Here is a 23,214-nt window from a genome sequence, read left to right as displayed (position 1 = left end):
ACTAAGATGTCTCAATGAGAAAAGGTCAGGAAAAAAATTTTTTCCTGTTGAATGACTTTGTGTGTTTGACCTGGCAGTTTTATTGTTTTTCAGTCAGTTCCACAGGTTCTCCCACCTGACGTGCTATTTCACTTACATGTGGCAAAGAGAAAAGTATACAGTTGAGAATTTTTATTTTGACTGTAAAAGTAATCAAAGACGTGCCAGAGCAGGCAGATCAAAATAGTTTAATTTAAAAAAATGTACCGTATTTTCAATATTTAAATATTTTTGAAATATAAAGTAAAATTTACAACAGGTTTATACTTACTGTCCACTACTCAGCTTGTCTCTAATGTAACAACACTAAGATGTCTCAATGAGAAAAGGTCAGTAAAGTAAAATTTACAAAAGGTTTATACTTACTGTCCACTACTCAGCTTGTCTCTAATGGTAGAAAAGTCCATAGGTTTTTTAATAACTTTCTTATAACCAGGAACAAGTTTCAAGTTTACAGGAAGTAAGAAAGGCCAAGCATCTTCATGAGTTTCCAATTCTGAGAGAATCATGCTGAATAAAACAAGGGTTTAAGTCAGTATTTTTAAGTTGTTCATATATTTACAGAGATTTTACATTATTCCATAAATTCATCATGTACCGCCAACTTACTCATTTTATAAAAGGAAAGCACTTTATTCTGTGCCCTGTGCAAGGCTCAGAACAATGCTGATAAAGACAGACACCTTAACTGAGTATTTAAGATAGCATTAAGTCCTCTCCAGGTGACCTATGTAAGATAAAATTCTAGTGATCAACATTCTAAAAGAAAAACACAGCCTTGCAACTTCAAGTACTTTGAACCTCAATACCTCAATGTAAACCATCTGCAGACCCGTAAAACGGGTGCTAATACTGGCTTTCCAAAACTGTGACGAGCCTAAACTATGTCACTTTTGACTGACCAGCAATACTACAAAAGAAGATGCATTCCTATTACTGTCTGTAATGCAACGCCTTTCGGACATAGCAGATAATCATCTTTGCTACACGAGAAAGCTGTCAGTACCACTGCTACCAGGGCTCCTTCTTCCCATTCTTGGGAGGGCATGGAGCAGATGATGTCACAGACCACATTCTAACATCAGGTACTTTCCTCTTGGGCTTCAGTACCAAATCCAGCAGTTACTCCCAGCATGCACACATTAAACCCTTTATACATACACTCAAATTATCAAAATCTGTACGGGATACATGAAAAAGAATAGGGTCCTTGTTCCCCAGAACACAGATAAAAAGAATCAGGCACTGACAACACTTACCAAGTTTAGAATTTGTCACTTTACCTGCATATAGCCAGGTCCTTGGAGTCATCTCTTTTCGGTTTCTTAATAGCAGTGAAATTTTCTTGCTTTAATTGGCTTATAGAAACATTTTCATCTATTTTTCTTTTTTTAGGGTCCGTTTTTCCTCTTTTTAAGGAGGTGCTTGTAGTTGCAGAGTCTTCATCTTCTGTATCTCCTGCTAATTTCCTGCTTCTCTTTTGTTCATTACTTTTTTTCCCTTTGATTTGAAGTTTTTTTATTTTTAGAGTTTGACCACTTGCCTACAACAGAGAGAACTGAAATAAGCAATAACCAAAAAATTACAGAAACCTCTGTTATTATTGATAGACAGCAATGAAGACCAGACAAACAGAAGCACCAAAACAATTGAAATATTTGGTATCAGAGATTATCCACTTTTTGCTCTTCTCTAAAGGCATGTGAGGCTGTCGAAATTCCTGTTACTAGTGATCTAGGTTCTCAACTTGTGACAATATAAAAGCACCCAACCTTCAGATTGGTAAAACAGTACCTCCTAACAAACCAGGCTGGCACAGTTTTAGACAAATGTTTGTCTATTCTTAAAAGACTGATGCGATAAAACACAGCTGGAATCGTATATTCATTTTCAAACAACCATATTATTTGCAAGACATGAAAAACTCGAAAAGAGGTTTTAAAAAGCCAGGGTTGGGATCAACTGATTTAGAGAGAGAGATGAAAGATATAGATAGCTTGGCGACAGAACAACTACAGGCGAACTTAAAAAGGAGCATGACAATACAAGAACGCTACAAACAAAGTGGGGAAAAAAGGAACATTATTTAATCCAGAACTATTTATAGACAGTAAAATGAAACTAAGAGGTACATTTAAGATGAAAAAAGTAAGTTATTATGGGTATTGACAGCATCATAACGTGGCACAGTATTTGAAGGAATCATTAGAACAGGAACTTTGCAGAATGTCAAGTCAGGCACATGATGCCATTGAAAACACTCACTGACAGTCAAAGAATGAAAAGGTAGAAAACAATTTTCATGAAGAAAGAGAGTCTGCATCAAAAGTATGAAACTCTGCCTGTGCTACTGAGAGTACTTTAGATAGTTTGAACAATTTTTAAACCGTGACATTTATATTTTATATTCTCCTATCAAAATACTATTTGGTTGTAAAGCTGTCTAAACCTGTATTTTTATAATATACTTTTTCAGAGTTAAGAATATGCAGATTTTGCTACTTACTAGAAACCATTACTACACAATTCCTTTATTTCACGGATGTCATAAATAACATTCTTAAGCATTTGGCACTGATTGTTAACCATCATGGTTAAATAAAACTATTCATCTCATTATTTAATGGCAGCGCACCATAAAACATACAGACCATTATTTTCATTGAAACAAGCACCAGTAGACCCGTAGCTCTACCATCTATAAAAAGGTCATTATAAGTCACTTCACCTTTATGGTTAGTATTACCTTTGCTATGCAGGCAGGACAAAACCAGTCACCATCTGGTATGGTAGTGATCTTGGGTCTGTGGCAGTAGGTATGACAGCCTTTATCGCAACCATCACAAAGGAGCAGCAGTTCCTCATTATCTCCCTTTCGACAAATTTGGCAATACTATAATACATGAAAAATGGCTTTAATTCAATTTTAAAAATTTGAAACACAGGAATGGTACCTAAATTACCCTGCTCTCCAAACATACAAATTGACTCTCAAAATTATTTTCCTTTCATTTTACCACAATCAGAGTCTACTAATGATCACATTTCTAAAAGAATATATGCAGTACATGAGGAATCAATCTAAAGGCTACACTTGGAAACACATTTGAAAAGCAATTCATTAGAAGACAGGTGTCCTACAGCACACAAAGCTATGAATACTTTTTATATTTCATTAATGTGCATGAGAAGTAAAGGTATCTTACGCCCATCAAAATCGCTTGGCCCACACATACTATCTCAGGAGTCTTCTCTTCATTTATGCCCATACTGCATATATAAGTTGCTATTTCATAAAAACAATTTATATTTTATGACAATATTTTCAAATAATAATCAGTAAGCATCTTATCCAAAGGCCACCATGAACAAAGTTGGTAAAGCAAAACAAATGACCCTAGCACTTCCTAAAATTCACACTAACTTAAAAATATCTAACGTATTGTCCATTTTCTTTCTTACTTTGTGTGATTTTGATACTCTTCTATATCTGGACTTCTTTTTCAGGAACTTAAAGACCTCCACATGTTTTCACCAAATACTTACCTTTACTGTGCAATTAAATGCATAGAACATTTCAATCAAACTGAGAATGATACTATACATTTTTTCTGGATAACAAGTTACTACACCAAGTTACTACACAAGTAACCTACCCGTCACCATCACCACTAATGCTTGAAACATTCAAACGCCTTTTCAGGTGCTCCTACTACATTCATGAACTTTTTGCTCTAAAGATACAGCTTTAAACTTCTAGCTGCATAAACTCAAAGGTACAGCCTTACACTATAGTTTTTATTTAAATCATCCTTTAATTGTCCAGATGTAATTAGAATCTGTATAGGACTGACAGAAACTAAAAAATTAGGGAAAAGACCACTAATGGAAGAATCACTTTTGCCACCCACTACATAGCACTGAATTTGAGGTTCAAAGGTGCATGCAAATTTTGACACATGCATTTTGCATGCTTTCTTTTGTATATGCAGTTAACATAGATCTACTTGTTAAGTGTACAAGGAAACAGGTATTTCAGCCTATTTGCTCACACACTTGCCCAATTTGTATGTTCAGTTATAAGAAGTGTGCATGCAAAGAAGCCACACATTTGGAGCATCTCAACTTTCTGAAAAATGAAGTCCTGATGTTGAACCTCCATAAAGCTTATGTCACGGATGAGATCAGAAATATTCCATCAGATAAAGTATCTTCCATCAAACGGAGCCAGAAATGACTCTTTTTTTACCCAAATGCTAACAACAAAGAGTAATTACCATCTTAAAAAAAGCAACCACTTACAGGGGCTTTTTAGCTTAGAAAGTTCAGGATGCTGAACTTGGCAAGCAAGGGACAATTTTTTCCATTAGGCTTATAACTTATCTGTGCATAATGTACAGTTTAACTGTATTAAGTTTTACACGCAGTAATAAGAAATGCATTGTTTTAACCATGGTATCTTAAAATGCCTAAAGTGGGAAGGATAGGATATAGCAAATAGTGACAGTATTTTTTTCAAAAAATTAAAAACACTTACAACTTTCATAATAGATTTTTCCCATGCTATTGATTTCTGTAACTGCTGAATGCACAGAGCTACCTGTGCAGCACTGCGCGCTTCTGACAATGCCCTTCTCCATACCCTTAGCCCTGGAGCAATATCCTCTTCAGTTCTGCATTGAAATACAGAGAAATTAAGTAGGTCACATCCGTGTTTGCTTATGTTTAAACGTGGAACAATCATTATCACATTGAAAGCCAAGCAATGACAAAACGTACACAGCCAATAAGTATAAGGTTTAAGCAACTAAATTTCATGTAGTGCACAGACTGTGGCTACGTGCCTCAAAGCTTAGTCACAACCAGTTAAGTGTAAGATAACTTTGCAAGATTATCAACAAACGTAACAAAAAATATCTTTACAAAGCACCATGCAGAATAACATGATCCATATGGATCACAGACATACAAGAAAGTACATAGATAACAGGCAATAAGAAAATAGGCTCCAATTAGCAAAGAAGCACAATAATTTTTCAAGTTAATCTCAATAACCTACCCGTCACCATCACCACTAATGGATGGTGCAGGAGCAGGGACAGTAACTGTGCCCACATTATCCAGTTTGATCTGAATGGTGGTACTTAAGGGGCTCTTCAGATACCTTCGCTCTATGTTCCGCTCCAAGTCAGCAAGCCTGGTTACAGCTATATCTAGAGGGTTGTCATTCTTCCGCTCTAGAGAGCTGGTATTGCCTTCTCCGCCTCCAGCACAATCTCCATCGTGCTTCTTGTGCAATCTAGTAATTGACTTATGTTCACGATATACCAAGTCGTCTCTCTCTGATGCAGGTTCAGGACACAGCCAACCCTATGTTAATAGAAAGGTTTGTGCATTTATTGGTTGCTGTTAACTTAGTGTGTAAAGAGAGGAACTGTTTTATGGAATCAAACTAAGTAACTGAAGCGCTGTTTCCAGTAGATCTTGGTTACTTGTAAAATCCATCTGTAGAGACAGTTTCCAAAATATCCAGAGAACTAAAACAGTTAATCAAAAAATACAAGCATTACCAGACTTTCTGAAGAGACCTTTCTGCAACAGTCTGCATTCTTATCTCCTTTTGAAGTATCCTGTTCTATTGGTCGAGACATCAGAATAGGTCTATCTGTCCAACAGGCTCAGGAGACAGTTATCAATTGGTCACACAGAAATAATATCCACCCCTACACAAACTAGATCCCAAATACTACATCTGTACTGTAACCAAACATAATGCAATTTGAGATCCTTACACCCACCTCGGAAAAATTCCAAACTGTAATGACAGCCCATGAATTCTTAACTCTTTCATGCTCACAACCATCACATGTTCTCCATGACTCTACAAAGTATTATCATGTATTTGTAGGCTTTTCTGAAAGCATTAACAGCAACAATCACCCAAACCAGGCAGAGTTGTGGCAAAATCCACTATAATTAAGCCGTCTATATGCAGTAAAATCTTTGCATTCATAGAAGGTTAACAAAATGTGCAGGGAACTGCACATTGTACAAGAACATTCTCCAGGAACTGCCATTCTGTGCATCTTCCAGCTGAAGATTTAACTGCAATAAAATGTTTCAAACACAAACATCCATGATACTGCTTCAGTGGATTTGTTTTATTTGTAGACAATTAGAGATGGAATAAGAAGGCACTTACCAACAGCAAAAGGACTGCTACTATCTACTTAAAATTCTTACCACTTAAAGAGACATTTTACTAAAAGTTAGTTTTACCTTAACTTGTAAACTAGCTGATGCAACTCTCCTCTCTAGATCTTCCACCTGCTGAAGAATAGCAAGATCCATTTCCATTGCTTGTTCTTCTACCGACCAGTTTTCCACAACATCTCGAGTTACCTGGTTATCTTCATTTTCATTGATATCAATAATTGCAACTGTATTTGAGAATCACATTTTTATTATTTTAGTAAGTATTATAACTTCTCTGAGTAAATTCAAGCTGATTTACCTGTCACTCCAGTCAAATATTGAAGAACTGGTGTGTAAAAGTATACTACTCTTAAGATACCCAAATATGGACCACAAATTCTGTAGGTTTTCAAACTTGCAATTTAAAGGCAAGAAGGGGAAGGAGAGGCTGAGCTAGAGTGTTACAGAGATGGAAAGAGCTTAAAAAGGTTACCAACACTTACGCCCCTAGAGCAATTTATATTAAACAGCATTTCTCCAATCCTGTAACTTTTCAGAACAAGGCTGGTGAAAAGGCAACTACACACAATGAGACCTTTATCTTTTTTCTCCAGCTGCTAGTCTAACTCTGTATATCTAAACACATCTCACAGAGCTCTATGCCAGTTGTCTTATGCCCCAACACCATGCGCAACATAAATATCATCTACATACCGTCCTTATTTTTGATGCAGGCCAGAGTGATATAATCCATGTGTTTCTGTATTTGCTTTTGTAAGGCCTTTTCTCTTATTCCCCTGAGATGCAGCACTTTAAGCAAAGATTTTAGGTCCTCTGGATCAGTAATCCTCCACCACCCATACTGCATTTCTAAATCAAGACAAGCATACAAACACTTTGCAGACATTTTTAATGTGATTACACACAATCAGATTACAGAAATCATCTAGCCAAATTCAAATGGGCAAATTATAAAAACGAAAAACCAACAACCAACCAACAAAAAAAAACCAACAAAAAACCCAAAGCAACTGTGCCATCATAGCAGCATTGCAGAAATTATCCTTCACATAGTTCCATCTTATTGTTGTATTATACTTACCTTCTGGTATAGGTTTTGGGTTAGGATAATCTACTGGTTTGGCTACTTCAACCGCTGCAGAAGGGGCAGAAGCTATTTTTTCAGTCTGTAGTGCTGGTGATTCACTTTTACTTGCAGGAACACTAGATGCCAAGAATGAGTTACCATTCACCTCTGATAATCCCAACCCTGATCCAAGAGCAGGTAAAGGAGATGAAAATGGAACATTTGAAGTAAGAACTCCTGTAGGCCATCCACAAAACTGAAGTCCCATTATAGGTAGTCCAGCCTTCATCTGCTACACAGAATATATTGTTAACACAATCATAACTAACATCATTATTACCAAGAAACCTGAATTATGATTAGGATGCTATTTGTCAAACAATAACCAAAACATAAAGGAGGTCTTTACTCAGTACTTTGAATAGCTTACGAAAAACTAATGTCACACTACCATGTAATACTCCTTACTAGGGCCCTGTTAATGCTTAAAAAAATAATAGCTTTTGAAGGGAGGGTGTGCTGTGTCACATTTCTGAAAACTAGTTTTCATTTATTTATTTGCTTTTCATTTAATACCAGTGGCCAATCTCCTAAAAAGCCAAATTAAATTACTGAAATACACATACAAAATACCACACATTGGCTTACCTAATTTTAACTATCTCATTTTTATCAAAAAACTTCTAGTATTATAAAACATCTTTGACGTGGAATTAGTTACTAACATTTAGAAAGAGAAAAGAAGGAGAAATTAAGATACAATGATAGCACTTCTACAAAACAATTTGTCTAAACAGAAATTCTGCCCGAATAAGCACCGCAAATTCAGACTATTCAAAAATTCATTTATTTACCTGCAGTGGTGACAATGCAAAAGGACTTAATCCCATCGGACTCTGCGTAGAGGTTGAGCCCAGAAGAGGTGATGGAACAGGTGAAGGTGACTTTGATGGTGGATGTGACTGAGGAGTAAGTGAAGTTGTAGTAGCTGGTGTATCTATATGGGTAACCGACATGTCATCACAGGGTATTCTTGGTAAAAGGCTGAACCACTGTCTGCTCTTTTCAGTAAGAGTCTTTAACAACTGATCATTTGGAATTAGTGGAGAACTATAAAACTTTCCTGTCCCACTTGCAATAGGACTGAAAAGATTATTAGAATCAGACTTCTCAATGGTGCTTTGTGATACAGCGGGCTGAAGACTGCTGAGAGAGTTTTTTGAGTTACTCGGATAAGATAATGTGCAGCCATTTGCTGCACTGCCATTAGGTTTTGGGGACATAATGTCCGATTCAGGTGGCATTTTTGCTACCTCTAACAGTTTGCTTAGTTTTGAAAACGACCCAGGCTTTTGTAAAAACAAATTAGTGTTGTCCTTTTCTTTCAGATCATCCTTTTGCTCACAGTGAGTTGTATTTAAACAGTGTAATTTTTCTTCTGTCTCAAAGTCTTCTTCTTTGATATGCATGCTTTCTACCTTTTTTAACTTCTCTTTTTCTTTTGCAATTTCTTCTAGGCCTAAAAATGTACAAGAAACATAGATGAAATACAACAGACCAACTCATTTAGACCATTGTTGTTATCACAGTTAAATAAAAATTACTTCATTTTTGGCTCAACAAATGCTAGATCACAATGTCTTTTTTCTTCTCACTTTACAGAACACTTTGCAGAAGGAAACAAGCTTCAAGGCACACACAGATTTAAACCTGCTAAACACCTGGAGGAAAAATAACCTCAAGATAGTTAACATAGCTATAGTATTCTCCCTTCCGATGGATATATGTCTGAAGCAGTTTGCCAGTGTGAAGTCTTCAAAAGGGAAAAATTTTTGGCAGCTTTCTTTTTGCAAGACTCTCCATGCTTTATCAAAAAACTCCTCTGTTTATATCAAGAGGGTACAATGTTCATAGCCTTAAAGCTTATTTTTGCAAAAGACCATTTCATTAAACTCACTGTCAACTATGAAAAGGAGGACCAAAATTCTGGTTGTGAAACCAAATACTGTCCAAATACTGAAACATTAAATAACTTAACAACTTTGAAGAAAAATAAACCACAACTTTGACTGTGAAACAACATCAACATTCTTGAAAATTTAAAACTCTTTCAGCAGCCACCGAACATGACAGCTGGGGCTCTACATACAGCTAAGCAGACAGATGCAATCAGACGGTGTAACATCTAAGCAATTTAAAGTACCACAAGCAGAAGCTGATTGCAAAAGTCAGTTTCTTCAAACATGAGAGGTGCAAAAGATCTCTCTTTTACGAAAAGGAAAAACATTCTTCTGTCTTCTTAGCTCTCCTAGTCTTTCTTAACCATTTCTCTTCTACCCTTATACTGGTGTGTCAGCTTAGACTAAAAGTCTTAAAAAGTGATGGATGGAAAAAATGGGATGGAAAAGTGACAGGAAAAGGGGGAGGAGGTAGAAAATCCAGCATTCCTAATTCTTAAATTATTTTCATCAGATATTGCAATTGCAAATAAACAAAGGTCCTGCTTATGGTTTATGGCCAGAACATCCACAACAGTTTACTTGCTCCTCCTGGAAAATCGTAATTTCTACAAAGATAATTCATTAAAGAAAATAAAAGAATATCCCCTCCCATTAAAACTTCAAAATGTGTTCACAGTTACGGCGTATGTCAAGACATAAATGATCTGAGTACCAGCATAAGAACAAAAATGACTGCATGAAGAGGGAAGAAGCATTTTTTAAATAGACATATCATTTAACAGTTTGTCTCGCATCTCCAATGTTTAGATAAAGGAATTGGGAGTGAATAAACTGTAGAATTTACTGAAACAGTGCAACCTAAGAGCTATGGAGAAGAAGGAGTAGTTCAGAACTTAAGAACATGTCCATTTTGCTACTCAGGGAGATTAAACTTTCATTAAGACAATATATGGGTTTGCCATACAGTTCTTGGCTAAGATTTTTGTGTGGTTTTTTGTTTGGTTTTACTATCTTAAGACAGGTAGGTGTATTTCAATGATTTTCTGTGTGTACAGTTTCGGAAGCATCTGAGGATTCATCTGGTTAAAATATAATAAAATATAATAAAATATAGTGAACAAAAAGAATGCAAACAGTACAGCATACGACAGTTTACCTTCTGTATCCAGCTACTCATGTGAAAAACACAGGGTAAATAATGCAGAACAGGACACACAGGAAAAATTATTTTTTATGCCACCCATTTTAGAAGAACAACTTGAAGATCAAGATTAGATTTAGGAAAAGTTGTACGGTTTATTTTGGAGGCCAAAACAGGGCTCAGATTTCATACCATGCTGTAATGTTACAGTTATTTTATTAAATAGCTCACTATAATAATGCAATTTTCATGAGATCATGCAATTCTGATGTGTAGCAGAGATTTTTTTTTTGTTAGTTGGGGCGGGGGGGAATTGTGAAAGTAATGGGGTTTTGCTTCATCTGTATCAGAATTAGAAAGAATTTTTCTGTGACTAAAATGAAGGCTTATGTTTAAGAATTCTAATATCCACAAAAAGGTCAGATTAATATGTATTTTCTGCCTCTATCCAATTTAAAGTGTGTGAAAAATTCAATCACAGTTAGCATATAAGTGTCATAGACACAAAATTAAATTTTAATTTTAGCAAAAATAACTTCAGCATTTGCTGGATTAGAAGAAAGATCAGTTGGTAAAATACAGAGACTAAATCATATTGTTGATTAGAAAACATAGTACTTCACTGTGTGAAAGTAATTTTCATATTTTTGCAGACATATCAAATCTTCAAGAACAGAATAGTCTCTGTATTTGCACAAAATATAACAACTGAGGATGAAAAGAATTTTTTTTTGCATTCAGAGATGATCCTAGCTTTCATATGCAGAGATGCAGAGTTCACTGCCATTGGGAAATGTGAAATAGCTCAGAAACAGCCAAAAAATATCCCATGTAGTTAAATATGAAAAAGTATAACATATAGAACTATAACAACTGAAAACTTCCAAAATATTAATCCTTATTTTGAAAGATATTAACTCATATTTCATAATCAGAGAGAGAGTATCAGAGAGCGTCATCTGAACAGAGAGGTCTACTGACAGTAGCCTGTTTAGCCTGTCGTTTAAAGCCTAAAGATCTTGCTGCACAAAATTACAGCCTACAGAGATGGGCAGTATGTCTTGGCATAGTATGCCTTGGTGTGACATTATTCCTTTATGTTTCTTACCTTCACCACTTTCCATGCCTTCTACAAAAATACCACCACATTGGGGCAGAATCCAGTATCGGCGTCTGTAACGATCTTGACCAAACATCATTGAACGCAAACAGTGCGAAGCTTCAAACAACTTCTTTCTGTACTGGCTTTGTTGCTGTTTTAGAAAAGGAAAGCATTATAATCCAACAGGGGAAAAAAATTCATTATAACAGAAAACATCTCCTGGCTGCCAGACTGAACAAAAAAGTTCAAGGGTCACATGAGGAGGCTCTCTTAGAGACTTTGTGTGTGTGTTGTATGGTATTCTACTCACAATTGCCAACTTGATGATTTTACTTACAGAGTCCCCTTTAAAAAAATCAATTCAATCACTTCCTGGTTCAGCTTAAGTTTATCAATCTTCCTTTAAAAACACATTTTGCAATGGCAGGTCCTGTCTTTTTAATACTGACTCTCAGAGAACAACAGGATCAAAGATTTCATTGCACAAGAACAGCTAAAATCCTATCAGTTATACAAAATGGTAAACAGAGCACTGAAGATAGCTGATACTGTAGCTCCTGATGGGAAACTAATGAGATATTTTAACTGGCTCATAAAAGAATGAGAACAACAATGTCTGAAAATAAATTCTGTATTCAAACACAAACAGTTCTCTGAGGGAGGCCAACAAGAATTTCTGTTTGTCTATTCACTTCTTGCTCCACTAAATTGACACTGCCGGAAGTCAGGTGTAATTCTGGACTGCTAATTTATTGCAATTTGGAACATCACAGAAACCAAGAGACAAAGTCCTAAATGACAATTTTTCCAATACAAAGAATAAAAACATGGGCCATGAGTACCCCTATCTACAGTATTCCATCTTTCTCATTTACTTTTCTCTTCCCATTCCATTGTGTGTTCTTTCAAAATCTGAAGCAAAGACAGCTCTTTGTATTGGCTTGGAACGCAGTTGCAGGAATTAGCCAAGCATAGGAGGGAATGAAAACTACAATCATTTGTATAATGGAAAAGTCATTGCTTCTCATAAACAAAATTTATCGTCACTTTCCAAGATCAACAAACAGAAGTATATCAATTAGGTCTGGATAAAAATGGTATAATTCTTTATTCTGAGATGTGCAAATATATTATCAACAGCTTTCTAACTGTCTATGGAGTCATATCCATTTAGTGCCACTAGACTAAACTCACAATTCAGGTGTCATGAACAGCAGAATCATTCATATTTTCATGAAACAAAAGCCGATTCTTATTTCAATTTATATTGAGTTGAAGCGCTGAAAATGATGGCTAACATTCAACATCCAGTGATCAAATCTATAGTATAAGAAAGACAAATGACCTCTCACCTTTGTCAGTTTTTCAATCTGCTTCTCCAGTTCTTCAACACTTGCTGTCTGGTCCCCATCATCCTATTATCATCAAATATACTGTCATGCCAAATTCATTTCAGGATAAAGATCATACTACCATGTTTTACTAATATTACAGTAAAAAGATATAACAGAAAATGAGAGGTAAATTCTAAGGGTGAGAAAGTTCAAATCCTGTGTTTGTTCAATATATCTGACTAGGAACAACGTAACTGGAAAAAGATGTATCTTGAGTCTTTCCAAACCATCCCAGATGCATATGAAGGAGAAAGCTCATGGTCAAATGATCACTGAAAACATTCTTTTACTGGAAGAAATAATTCAGTTTGTGCATGAATGCTTAAGACTATAGAATTTAATATTAGTTTCTATAAGGCTTTTTGGATATTCAAATTCATTTCTAAGTGTTTTTCATACATGAAATAATGGAATCTGTCAAAATCTGTTATATCAGAAAATTAATCTCTCTACAGGAGTTACAGGGCTTTTGGCTACGAAATGCCCAGTGCACCAAAATAGGAGATGGTGCTAAAGGGAAAAAGATTAAGGGAGAGATGTGAGATTAGATACCTAAATATTACTTATTTTTAATTCTGAAGTATTAATTTGTAAGAACTTCGTGCTGTGCCTCTAAGGTATTATCTTAAATTCATACACATTATAGTGCTTGAAATAAATCCAAAATAATGGCACAAAGGGCTGTTCCTACCCCAGAAACTCTCTGGGTTTCTAATGAAGAGTGTTTGCAAAGGTTTGAGTTCACATGTTGTACACATGCATTGTTCAAGCAGCCATATCCACAGCACCCATAAAACCTTACTTTGAATTTTGACAGTCTGGCATAAATGGATCATTTTCTGCCAAATAGTGCAACACTCAGTATGCTAAAATGTAGTATTTGGTATTGCTTGTCTCTTTTTATCAAGTTTCTTTCAGTAGAGAATTCTAGAGTTCTACAGTGACGCTTACAGGCCTGTGGCACTTCTATTAAAAAAATCTTTGGACTACTGTAGATACAATTCAGCTCAACAAGCTAAAAATGTTTCAGTGATCCTTCCTGTATCTTATCTGATACTGACTAGTAAAATTTATCATCTTGTGATCAAATACAGTCAAGGCAGTGACTACCCTAGAAAAGCTGTGAAAAAAACACATCGGAAGTTCACAGGCAAGCTTTATAATAGATAATGTTAAATATAACTTTACACTTCTTTATTATTTTGTTAACTAATAAATGACCTTTATTCTCCTCTAAGAGAAAACTACAGTTATGCTCATTTGCTAACAAAGCTGCAGTTCTCTGGATCTGGTACAATCTTTCAGAATTTCAGAGAAATTAAGACTAAGTCAAAACAAGTAAGCATGAAAAAAACCAAAACAACCCAACCAAAGCCAAACCCAAACCCAAACTAAACCAAAACAAAAACCCAACCAAAAAAAAACAACAATCCATCAATCCACACTATGGTAACTATCATAAAAAAGAAAAAAAAATACTCTGGAACATAAACTTATTCCAAAATTTTAAAAAGTTGGAGATAAGTTATTCTTCCTTCCTTTTTATTGTGAGATTTTGGGGAAGCAATGCCTTATTGCAGGGAAACAGAATGAAAACAAGTTTTAACTTACTAGTTAATTAAGTTTCACTACACTTAAAATCCCTCACCTCATCCTCACAAACTTCTGCCTTCTTTCCTTTTTTATCTTCTTTGTCGTCTTCATCCTCATCATCCTCATCTGCCTGATCATCACTGTCGTCATCATCATCATCATCGTAATCACTGTCCCCTCCCTTTCGTCTGCGTTTGCGGCCTGGCGTTGGTGTTTCCAAAGAGTGCTGTTCCTCTCCTATGTCACCACCTCCTGTAGCATCTCTTTTGCCAGTTTTCTTTGCATGAATGATTCTAAGCCTTGAAACACATGACAAGGGGTGAAATTATAGAGTATGTCTGTAGCATAAACATACCTTTCTTCCTACATGACTGAGAGTAAATCATACATTTTAGATTCAAATTAGCTCTTCTGTTCTAATATGACATTGTATTTTCTCAATATTTATTGCCATTAGCCAACAAGAAAAATTCAGGTTACAAAACCCCTTAAGCCTCTTACTCAGTTTTGAATAGAATTTCTGTTTCTCCCAGGCAAATTTCATTGCCTGACTGTTTAGAAGAAATTACACACATGAGGGATTCTGAAAAGTCAGGAAAGAGAATAAGAAGAAAGAACCATTTGAACTTATGTTTTCTGCCTTTAAGAATATGATCAGAAAATACGGGGGACGGGGCGGGGTTGGGGGGAGAAGGTAGCAAAAATCCTCACTTGGAAGTATGAAATTACTTACATTTGCATGGCAACAGCAAGGTTGGTTTAAAATACTTTTTTTTTTTTTCATTTCAGACTTTTATGCATTTTTAATTTATTATGTATTATTTGAATTTAGTCCTTTGACTGTTCTTTTCATTCTACGACATACTTTCTTTTCTGAGAAATCTTAGCTACCTAAACTACTAGGAGATTACTCAATCAAATGCTCATTTTTCCTTTTATGAAAGAAAAGGGAAACTTACATACCAGTAATTATGGTTGTAGTAGACCTTCTTCTTCTATAAAACCCCTATAAGACAAGATTCCACACAGCAAAAATTACAGTTCCACCTATCAGGGAGCTAGCAGGCAAACATGCTGAATCACAGGAGGTGTAAACAGCCAGGCCTAACCAGTCACTTACAGTGCAGACCAAAAACGCAACTGACTTAGAAGAGATTCATAAACATGTGTAGAAAAGAAAAAGACTTTTGTAAGAGATGACTGGAAGAAGGTAGGATGGGAAAAGTAGAACGGTAACGACAAACACAATTACCAGTATGTAATTTTTCCTTGTCGTACTTCTCTCTCTTCCCATCCTACAAAACAATATTCCATACAGCAAGTGGCTACAAGTATGATGACTGTTGTAGAAGTACTGGCTTGCGGGCATAATGACAGACAGATCAGCCTTCTAAAATGCTGATAAACAAAACCAGCACTCAACAGCACAGATTTAGATGAAGGCGTCACTGCTCAACTGGTAGCAGCACTTTCTAAAAAGACTGTTAGCAAGAAATCATCAAGGGGACTTCTGTTTGCATGAAAACAGTTGGGCTTTGGGTTTTTTTGTGTGTGGTGGTTTGTTTTGGTTTGGGGAGGGGGTGTTGGGTTTGGGGGGGTTTTGGGGGGATTCTGGTTTGTTTTGATTTTTAATGTAGCGGTTAATCCACTGGAGAATTTAGAAAGTTTTACACTTGTATTTTCCTATATAAATGGATTTCTCAAGCCTCCCAGTGAATTTGGAAGTGGGTAACATTTTCAAGTCTGATGCAAAAAGCCTTAGCATCACTAAGTATAAACACTATTCAGCTTTCCCCCAAGTTAGGTTTTTTAGGAAAAAAATTTCCTTTTTATGAGGATAACTTCAAATCATCAAATTCTCTTCATCTGGACTAGAAATTCCTGCCTATACACAGGAATTAACTACAAAACAAAGCCACTAGTCAATGACTGGATTGACCGCTGTGTGACTGGACAATTTTAGACACAAATTAGACTACGATAATCTTCAATGCAATTCAATAATAAAGCTGGTGGGTTGAAGCTCAACAACCAGCAAACACCTCTTTCATATACCTAAAAGAAATGAGAAGCAGCAAAAAAGTGTACTTTTGCTGAAAGCAAAAATAGAGATACAATGCTGTCAAGCAAAGGAAGCTTGCGTGACAATACCAATTATAAGGATGGAAATGAATCAAAGATGCTCTCTTTTAATACCACCATAAGCACAAGGCAGCAGCAGTCTGTATCCAAAGTACCACAGAGGCAGAAACCAATGAGCTTGCAATTTAAAAAATGTTCAAGTATTTCAAGAGGTAGCATCATTTTCCTGGTGCTACCTAGACATATGGCTCACTGAGAGAAGAAAACTTTCACTCAGAAAACTGTTTCATTTTTCTCACTTTCAGGTATATACCAAAATGACATCTGCCACTGTTGAGAGAATTATAAAGTCTGTTGGCCTATAAAAAGAGTAGGTGGTCCATTAGATAATCAGATGTGTGACATAAGCCTGCTCTAATCTAATCTGTAATGTTTACTAGATCTTAGAAGGAAAATTCACCTTCTGACTTAGTTTTCATGCTTTCCTCATAATTTTTGCACATAAATATTAACTAGCAGCAAGGGAAAGAAATTCTGAACATCATACTTTTAACATACTTCAGCTTGGGTCTCAAAAAATTAAAGCTTCCCAACTCAGCATTGCCACCTCCTACCCAAACTTGGGGTGTAATTTCTCCCCTCATGTAACATTGCTTTTGATATACCATCATCATTTACAGTTGAGATGGCCTCATTAGAAAGAAATTAACTTACAAAGAGTATGCCATAATACTGGCATGTTAAAAAGAACGTTGTAATGAAAAGCCTTTTTCTGCAGTATTTCAAGTCTTGTAAAGAAACAGGTATTACCTAATCCTTCAAATAGCTGTATTTAATTTTTATTCCCTTTCATAATGATCAAGCTTCAAAAGAAATGCCAAGGAGAAGACATGTAATGGAAAAGGAGATGCTGAGATTATGATTATCTTGTTACAAAACAGCTGAATCGTCTCAGGTGAAACAGTCTTCTGACTATAGTTGTAATACAAAAAGCACAAACAAAGATTAACTGATTGTATGAGACAGGCATCTTTACAAAAATGGTGATTTGGATCCAGATTCACATCTAAAGGTGATGGACAAAGAATCATATGCAACCTCTCATTGACCATCAGCCCAGCAGAAACAGTCCAGGCAGCTCAGAACCCAGTTGCCAACCACATATATTATACTTATCAAGGAATTTTGTTCAATATTCTTAAGAGGGGAAAAAAAAAAGCATTCCTATAGGCTTTTATACAATGATTCCTTCTTCCAACCTGGGATTTTAATGTTGCTTTTTTGTACCTACAGTCATAGGTTTTCATATTATTTTCTCTGCCCCCCTCTGCCCAACCCCGATATCCAGTTGAGGAGCTAATCTCATAAAGTGACAACCTAGGCACAAAAAAATCAATTAGTGAAAACATCTGATACAGGTAGAATCTTTTCTCATCCCACTTCGATATACCTCAAGACAGTCTGGACATAGTAGCATGATTTACCACAACAAACACCAGCAAACCAGGCTGAGAGGAAATAAACCCATTCCTCAGCATCTGTTAATTCTAACACTATACACTTCCCATGCACAATGGCCTTGTGTTGAGGGTCATGTAAAGGTCTGTATGCATATGAAAAGAGTACATATCTGTTGTTCACATGGCAAGCAGTTAAGAAACCACATATTCCTACGCAAAACTGTTTGGGATTGGGATGCTTAAAACTAGACAGAGTTTTGAAATGGATGGGGAAGATAACATGCATAAGAATGAAGTCTGGAAGCAGGAAAAAAAGACCAAACAGAAGACTGAAACGGACCGAGTTCTTTTCAGAGAAGCCCCAGAACGTCATAAACTGTAAGTTTATGAAAAACACCAACTGACATAATAAAGAAAACATTGTTTAAAATTGATCAAAGAAGGTGCTTCTAAAAAGCTTCTTAAGAGTTCATCAGAAAAACAGTGGAAAATCCAAAGATTTTGAACCAAAGATGAGAGAGATGAATCAAGTCCAGTGAATTCAAAGAAGCGGAAGAACAATGTTTCTGAGCACTCCTGTGATACTTACGCTTGAAAACAGGGACAGCACTACTGGAACCTGAAATTCACACGTGAGGGGAAAACACAAGAAACAGAGAAATGACTGCAGAAAGGAAGAGGGGCTTTTGACTTCACGGTATTATGCCCACTATTTGAAAGGGAAGAAAAGAGATAATGAGGAAAAGGGAGGATCCTATATCTACAAGTACTTACAGTTTGATGGAGGGAGACAAAGACTAAGCAGTCCCTAGGGAGACAGGGACAGGTAAGGGTCCCAATCCACTAATGGATAGTTGGCTACATCAGAACTTCAGGAACACTTTTCCAACTATATTCCATAGAGGGGATACAGATGAAGACAGGAGAAAGGTATTTGGATTGTCCTAAAAGCCAAAATATATTAACCCTGAGCAGACTGTGATCTGCAATATTACTAGATAATTTTTTTTATTGCTCTAATTTTTTCCTCTACCTCCCTCTCGTCCTTCTTCTTTACTTCTTTTCCTTCTTCCTTCTGAGATACATTAAAGGGAAAAAAGGGAGACATAAGATTAGAAACACAAGTACCTAAAGCAAGGACTAAGAAAGGATTCACCGCTCCTAGTAAGAGGTAAAGATGACTAAGGAAAAAAAAAAAAAAAAAGAAAGCGGAGTCTGGCTATGTATTTTTACCCCCTGTGATTCATGAAATTTATGCCTTCTAGCTTCCTGGTAGCTGGAGCCGTTATGCTTGCTGTATGGAATTTTGTCTTGTAGGATGGGAAAATAGCGGATATGAAACTGACAACTCTTTAAAAGTTCCAATTTTACCTTAAATAAAAATACAAAAATTATCTCAACGTTTGCATTCTACATATGACCCCTAGCTATGGGGAACAATGCAACATTGACAGCTGGGTAACACTAAGGTAATACAATACAAATTAGCAAAACTCGATTGGTAATTGTTGTATGAAGATCATGTCTTCTTAAAATGCCTTTCAGAATGAACAATGGTAATTATGCTAGGTCCAAACAAACTTTGATAATGTCAATAGCAATTTGACAGCTCCTGTAATAGTACAATAAAAAAAATTTCTATTTTCTGCCAAAAAATACAAAATGGACTTGACTTTGCTTCAATTTTGAGGGACACTAACCCTCTGAATCTCATGCATCCTTAGTAGATTGTAAAAGACTGGTGCTGCACCATTCTAGATCCACATCCATCTTAATTAAGCAGTTCAGTGACTAACTTCTTGGTAAACCTGTAATTGCATCAGCTAATTTTGTCCTTACAACCAATTGCCTATATAGAAGCACACCTGAGCAAATGCAAAAAAGTAATATATTGTAATATTTAAGGAAACAAAACTTACTTCCGAAGTTTGCCTTCAACCATCCATTTATCTCTCCTTAAGTTTGACATATAATCAATGTTTTTATCAATTTCACTGTCAAAGACAAAATAATCCATTAACTGTGAACTTACATATCTTCGTCTGACAGACATTTACATACAGATACTTTGTGTCAAAGAACTATCTTGAAGAAATGCTTAAAATTCAAAATAAAAAATTTTAAAGCTAGAAAATTCCAATACTAGGAATGCTGATGTAGTGTACTAGTGTACCTATGTGAGGCAGTTTTTATTTACAGTATCACATAAACTTTCTTTCCATAAGAAGCATGTCATTCAAAGAATTTGACATTTCTTTCCATAGCTCTAATTCAGTGTCAAGCCTCCAGATGTATTCGCCACAAAGCATCTAGCCCTGCACTGAAAACAAAGTTATCACTGGTATATCTATGGTATTCTAACTAGGATACATGTGATCTACAAACGTTCGCTTTCCACTGCAGAAATTGCAGAACCAAAAAAGTGCTTCAGTACAGTGGCCATCTGCGAGCCCACTTCTGAGACATCCCAGCCTCAACAATTTAGCAGGTTTAGTTGTTTCTTCAATGAAAATACAGAAACTCAAGTTCTGAATGAGCATTTCAATAAATCTGACTTAACAGTTGGTTATCTGCAATAAGATAAAAGTTTCTTAGTATGATGAATTTGATTAATACACATGAACTCTCTTGCACAGTACATGCATAGCACTTGCACTCTCCAGTTGTGCTATTTTTCAACTTTGGAATACATGAAGCATCTCTTTCATTCTTGCCTTACACAACCCTGATTCATTTTTGCAGTACAGTATACCACAAGCAAGAGAATTCACTAGGAAAGAAAACAGCACTCAATTAGGAGATAAAAGACTTTACCACAGTAAGTATGCGGAGGTATACATACCCCAAAGACTGGCATTTCCTAAGTTTTTATTGCACGTTGTTGGGGTTTAGAATGTTGTTTAGCATAGGTGTTTTTTTAACAATGAAATGCTATACATTACTGATCACAAATGAAGCACACATATTCTTGAACTACCACCATGATAAATCAGGCTTGCCATCTCAGCTTACGACCCTAGTTAAAGTATTTGGACAAAAGAGGTCTTAAAACACAAAAGGGAAAAAAGGGTAAACAGAGTACTGCAGAAGCCTTATACAACTCTTCTGAACTATTCCCTAGAATACCTAGTAAATTTCTTTGTAAGTCAACCTCAACATTTACTCCAAAAACAGCTGGAGAAATTTTGGCGCAAGCTTTGAAAACAAACTTACAGACCAAACATGGAAAAGTTCTATTCTTCCATTATATCAGAAGTACATAAAGTTAAGAAGCTGTAACATAGCAAATTTCACCTTTCATTATAAGAACATCAAGAATTTTCCCGTAACAGAACATAGCATATACAGTATTTTTGAACTATAACATTTTTATAATTTTATTTTTACAGACCTGTTTGGGAAATAAATCTCTTACCTTACTACACTTTTGCTGCACGCTAACTCATTGACAAGAAAAGCAAGTACTGATGCTTTCTGAGCTGGAGTATGTGCCTGAAAAGCTTTTGTCTTCAAGCTCTCTGTCAGCTCAGTTTGCCCACAGTGAGCTTCCATGAATATCTGCAGAATCTCAGACACATTATCTCGATTGATGCCAACATTCAGCAAGTGCTCCCCAAGAATAGTTTTAGCCTAAAATGAATAAAGACGTTTCAAACACTCACATTTAAAATAATTCTTTTCCTCTGCAGGTTATATTATTGTTTATAAAACAGTGGGGTGGGTTTGTTAGCATTTTTACATAAGGACTTTAATCAGGATTTTTCTTCAAATGTAAATTATTCAAATGTAAATCTTGAATACAGTAATAAATTAGACTGTCTTCACCTCTAAGTTTTTAAGAATAGAGGTAATTTAATATTAATGAAATAGGTTAAAAGAAAAAAGGCATAGTCCAACTGGGACTTGATGAATACTGTTCATATAATCATGCCAAGTAGAGCTCTAAAGTAGAAAGGAACTATGTTGGTTTGAAAGAGAAGGATAATAAGAAAGACAATCATGAACGAATTGGAGTTTTGATGAAGTAAAGTAGACAGCAGACTTTGGAGAAAGAAATGGCAAGATTCACTGACAGTAATAACATAAAGGTAAGAATGAAAGAGGGGGGAAAAAAAAAAAAGGGAATTAAAAGATGTGGCAACAGATGTGATAGTGCCCTACAAGGGGTCCAAATAAAAATGGGGGAAGGTAGAGAAAATGCCCAGAAATATATCACTTCTGGAAAATGGGAAGGTTGATAGGGTACAGAAAGTGTTTGAGAAACATTAGAACAGTGACACCAAAGAGAAGCATTAGGAAAGAGAATGGAAATCCAAATCAGAGAGGTGTTAAAGACGCATTATGAAGAATGCACTCATAAATATGCAGGGTTTACTATGGAATTTTTTCCCCCCCTTTTTTTTTTTACCTTGTATCCTGTAACAAGTCCTGGATCACAAACAGCTGCAGAGACAAGCTTGACAAGCAAGTCTTGTACTTCTCCCATGCTGTCCCCTATGTTTAGCAAACCTTCTTGAAGAACACTCAGGGAAGGGACATCCGCATTCACATCAAAGCCAAGAACTTTACCGAAGTTACGCAGGAACTGCACTACCATGAGACAATCTGAAAATGTGCTTCCATCGAGAATAAGGCCTGGGATGCGAGGCAACTCTGGCAAAGGCTGAAAAGTAAAGAAAAACAATGAAAGATTCAGTAGTATATTCAAAAGAAAACTTCTTTGATACCAGATGCTACTGCAAATTGGCTCCTTCCATATGACCTACACAACTCTAGAAGGTAAAGGCTGTGGAGAAGCTACCCCCCACATCCCATCCAGTACATTTAATATAAAGCTGAAGCACGTTTACCTTTTCACATATTATAGGAAGCCAGACATTAATCAATACTTAGTTTTTTGGTCAAGAGATGCTCTCACGGCTCTATTCCGAGCCACAATATTACAAAAAGTGGTGTAAAAATATTTGGGGGACACAGAGATGGGAATTCTCTGGAACAGAGGGTGCTTGAACCTAAGGTATGTCAAGTCCTGAAAGACAAGAACTAAGAGCACAGAAGACTGTGAGAATAATTTTTTTGAGTAACAGCTTAGAATAGTTGCACATATGAGAAAACCTCCATCTAAGGCCTGTGCACAGAGACATGATACATATTCCTGCT

The 23,214-nt window shown here is 36.0% G+C and overlaps 1 protein-coding gene across 1 annotated transcript in view; it reads right to left on the bottom strand.

Annotated features, from left to right (window-relative positions):
* Positions 1-401: 401 nt before the first annotated feature.
* Positions 402-23,214, bottom strand: part of LOC104162057 (bromodomain adjacent to zinc finger domain protein 2B-like) — an 84,956-nt gene continuing 62,143 nt past the window's right edge. Inside the window, 15 exon segments of the mRNA XM_009700697.1 lie at positions 402-549; positions 1,323-1,582; positions 2,786-2,932; positions 4,577-4,712; positions 5,204-5,409; positions 6,319-6,479; positions 6,949-7,104; positions 7,337-7,610; positions 8,176-8,840; positions 11,532-11,676; positions 12,878-12,940; positions 14,568-14,811; positions 19,974-20,048; positions 21,470-21,684; positions 22,463-22,717. Of these exon segments, the coding sequence (XP_009698999.1) occupies positions 402-549; positions 1,323-1,582; positions 2,786-2,932; positions 4,577-4,712; positions 5,204-5,409; positions 6,319-6,479; positions 6,949-7,104; positions 7,337-7,610; positions 8,176-8,840; positions 11,532-11,676; positions 12,878-12,940; positions 14,568-14,811; positions 19,974-20,048; positions 21,470-21,684; positions 22,463-22,717 (3,150 nt within the window).

The sequence above is a fragment of the Cariama cristata genome, unplaced genomic scaffold, assembly GCF_000690535.1.
Source record: "Cariama cristata isolate BGI_N322 unplaced genomic scaffold, ASM69053v1 scaffold5925, whole genome shotgun sequence".
In the NCBI taxonomy this organism is placed as follows: Eukaryota; Metazoa; Chordata; class Aves; order Cariamiformes; family Cariamidae; genus Cariama; species Cariama cristata.
The sequence above is the reverse complement of the archived record's forward strand: the minus strand, read 5'-3'. Positions and strand labels throughout refer to the sequence as shown.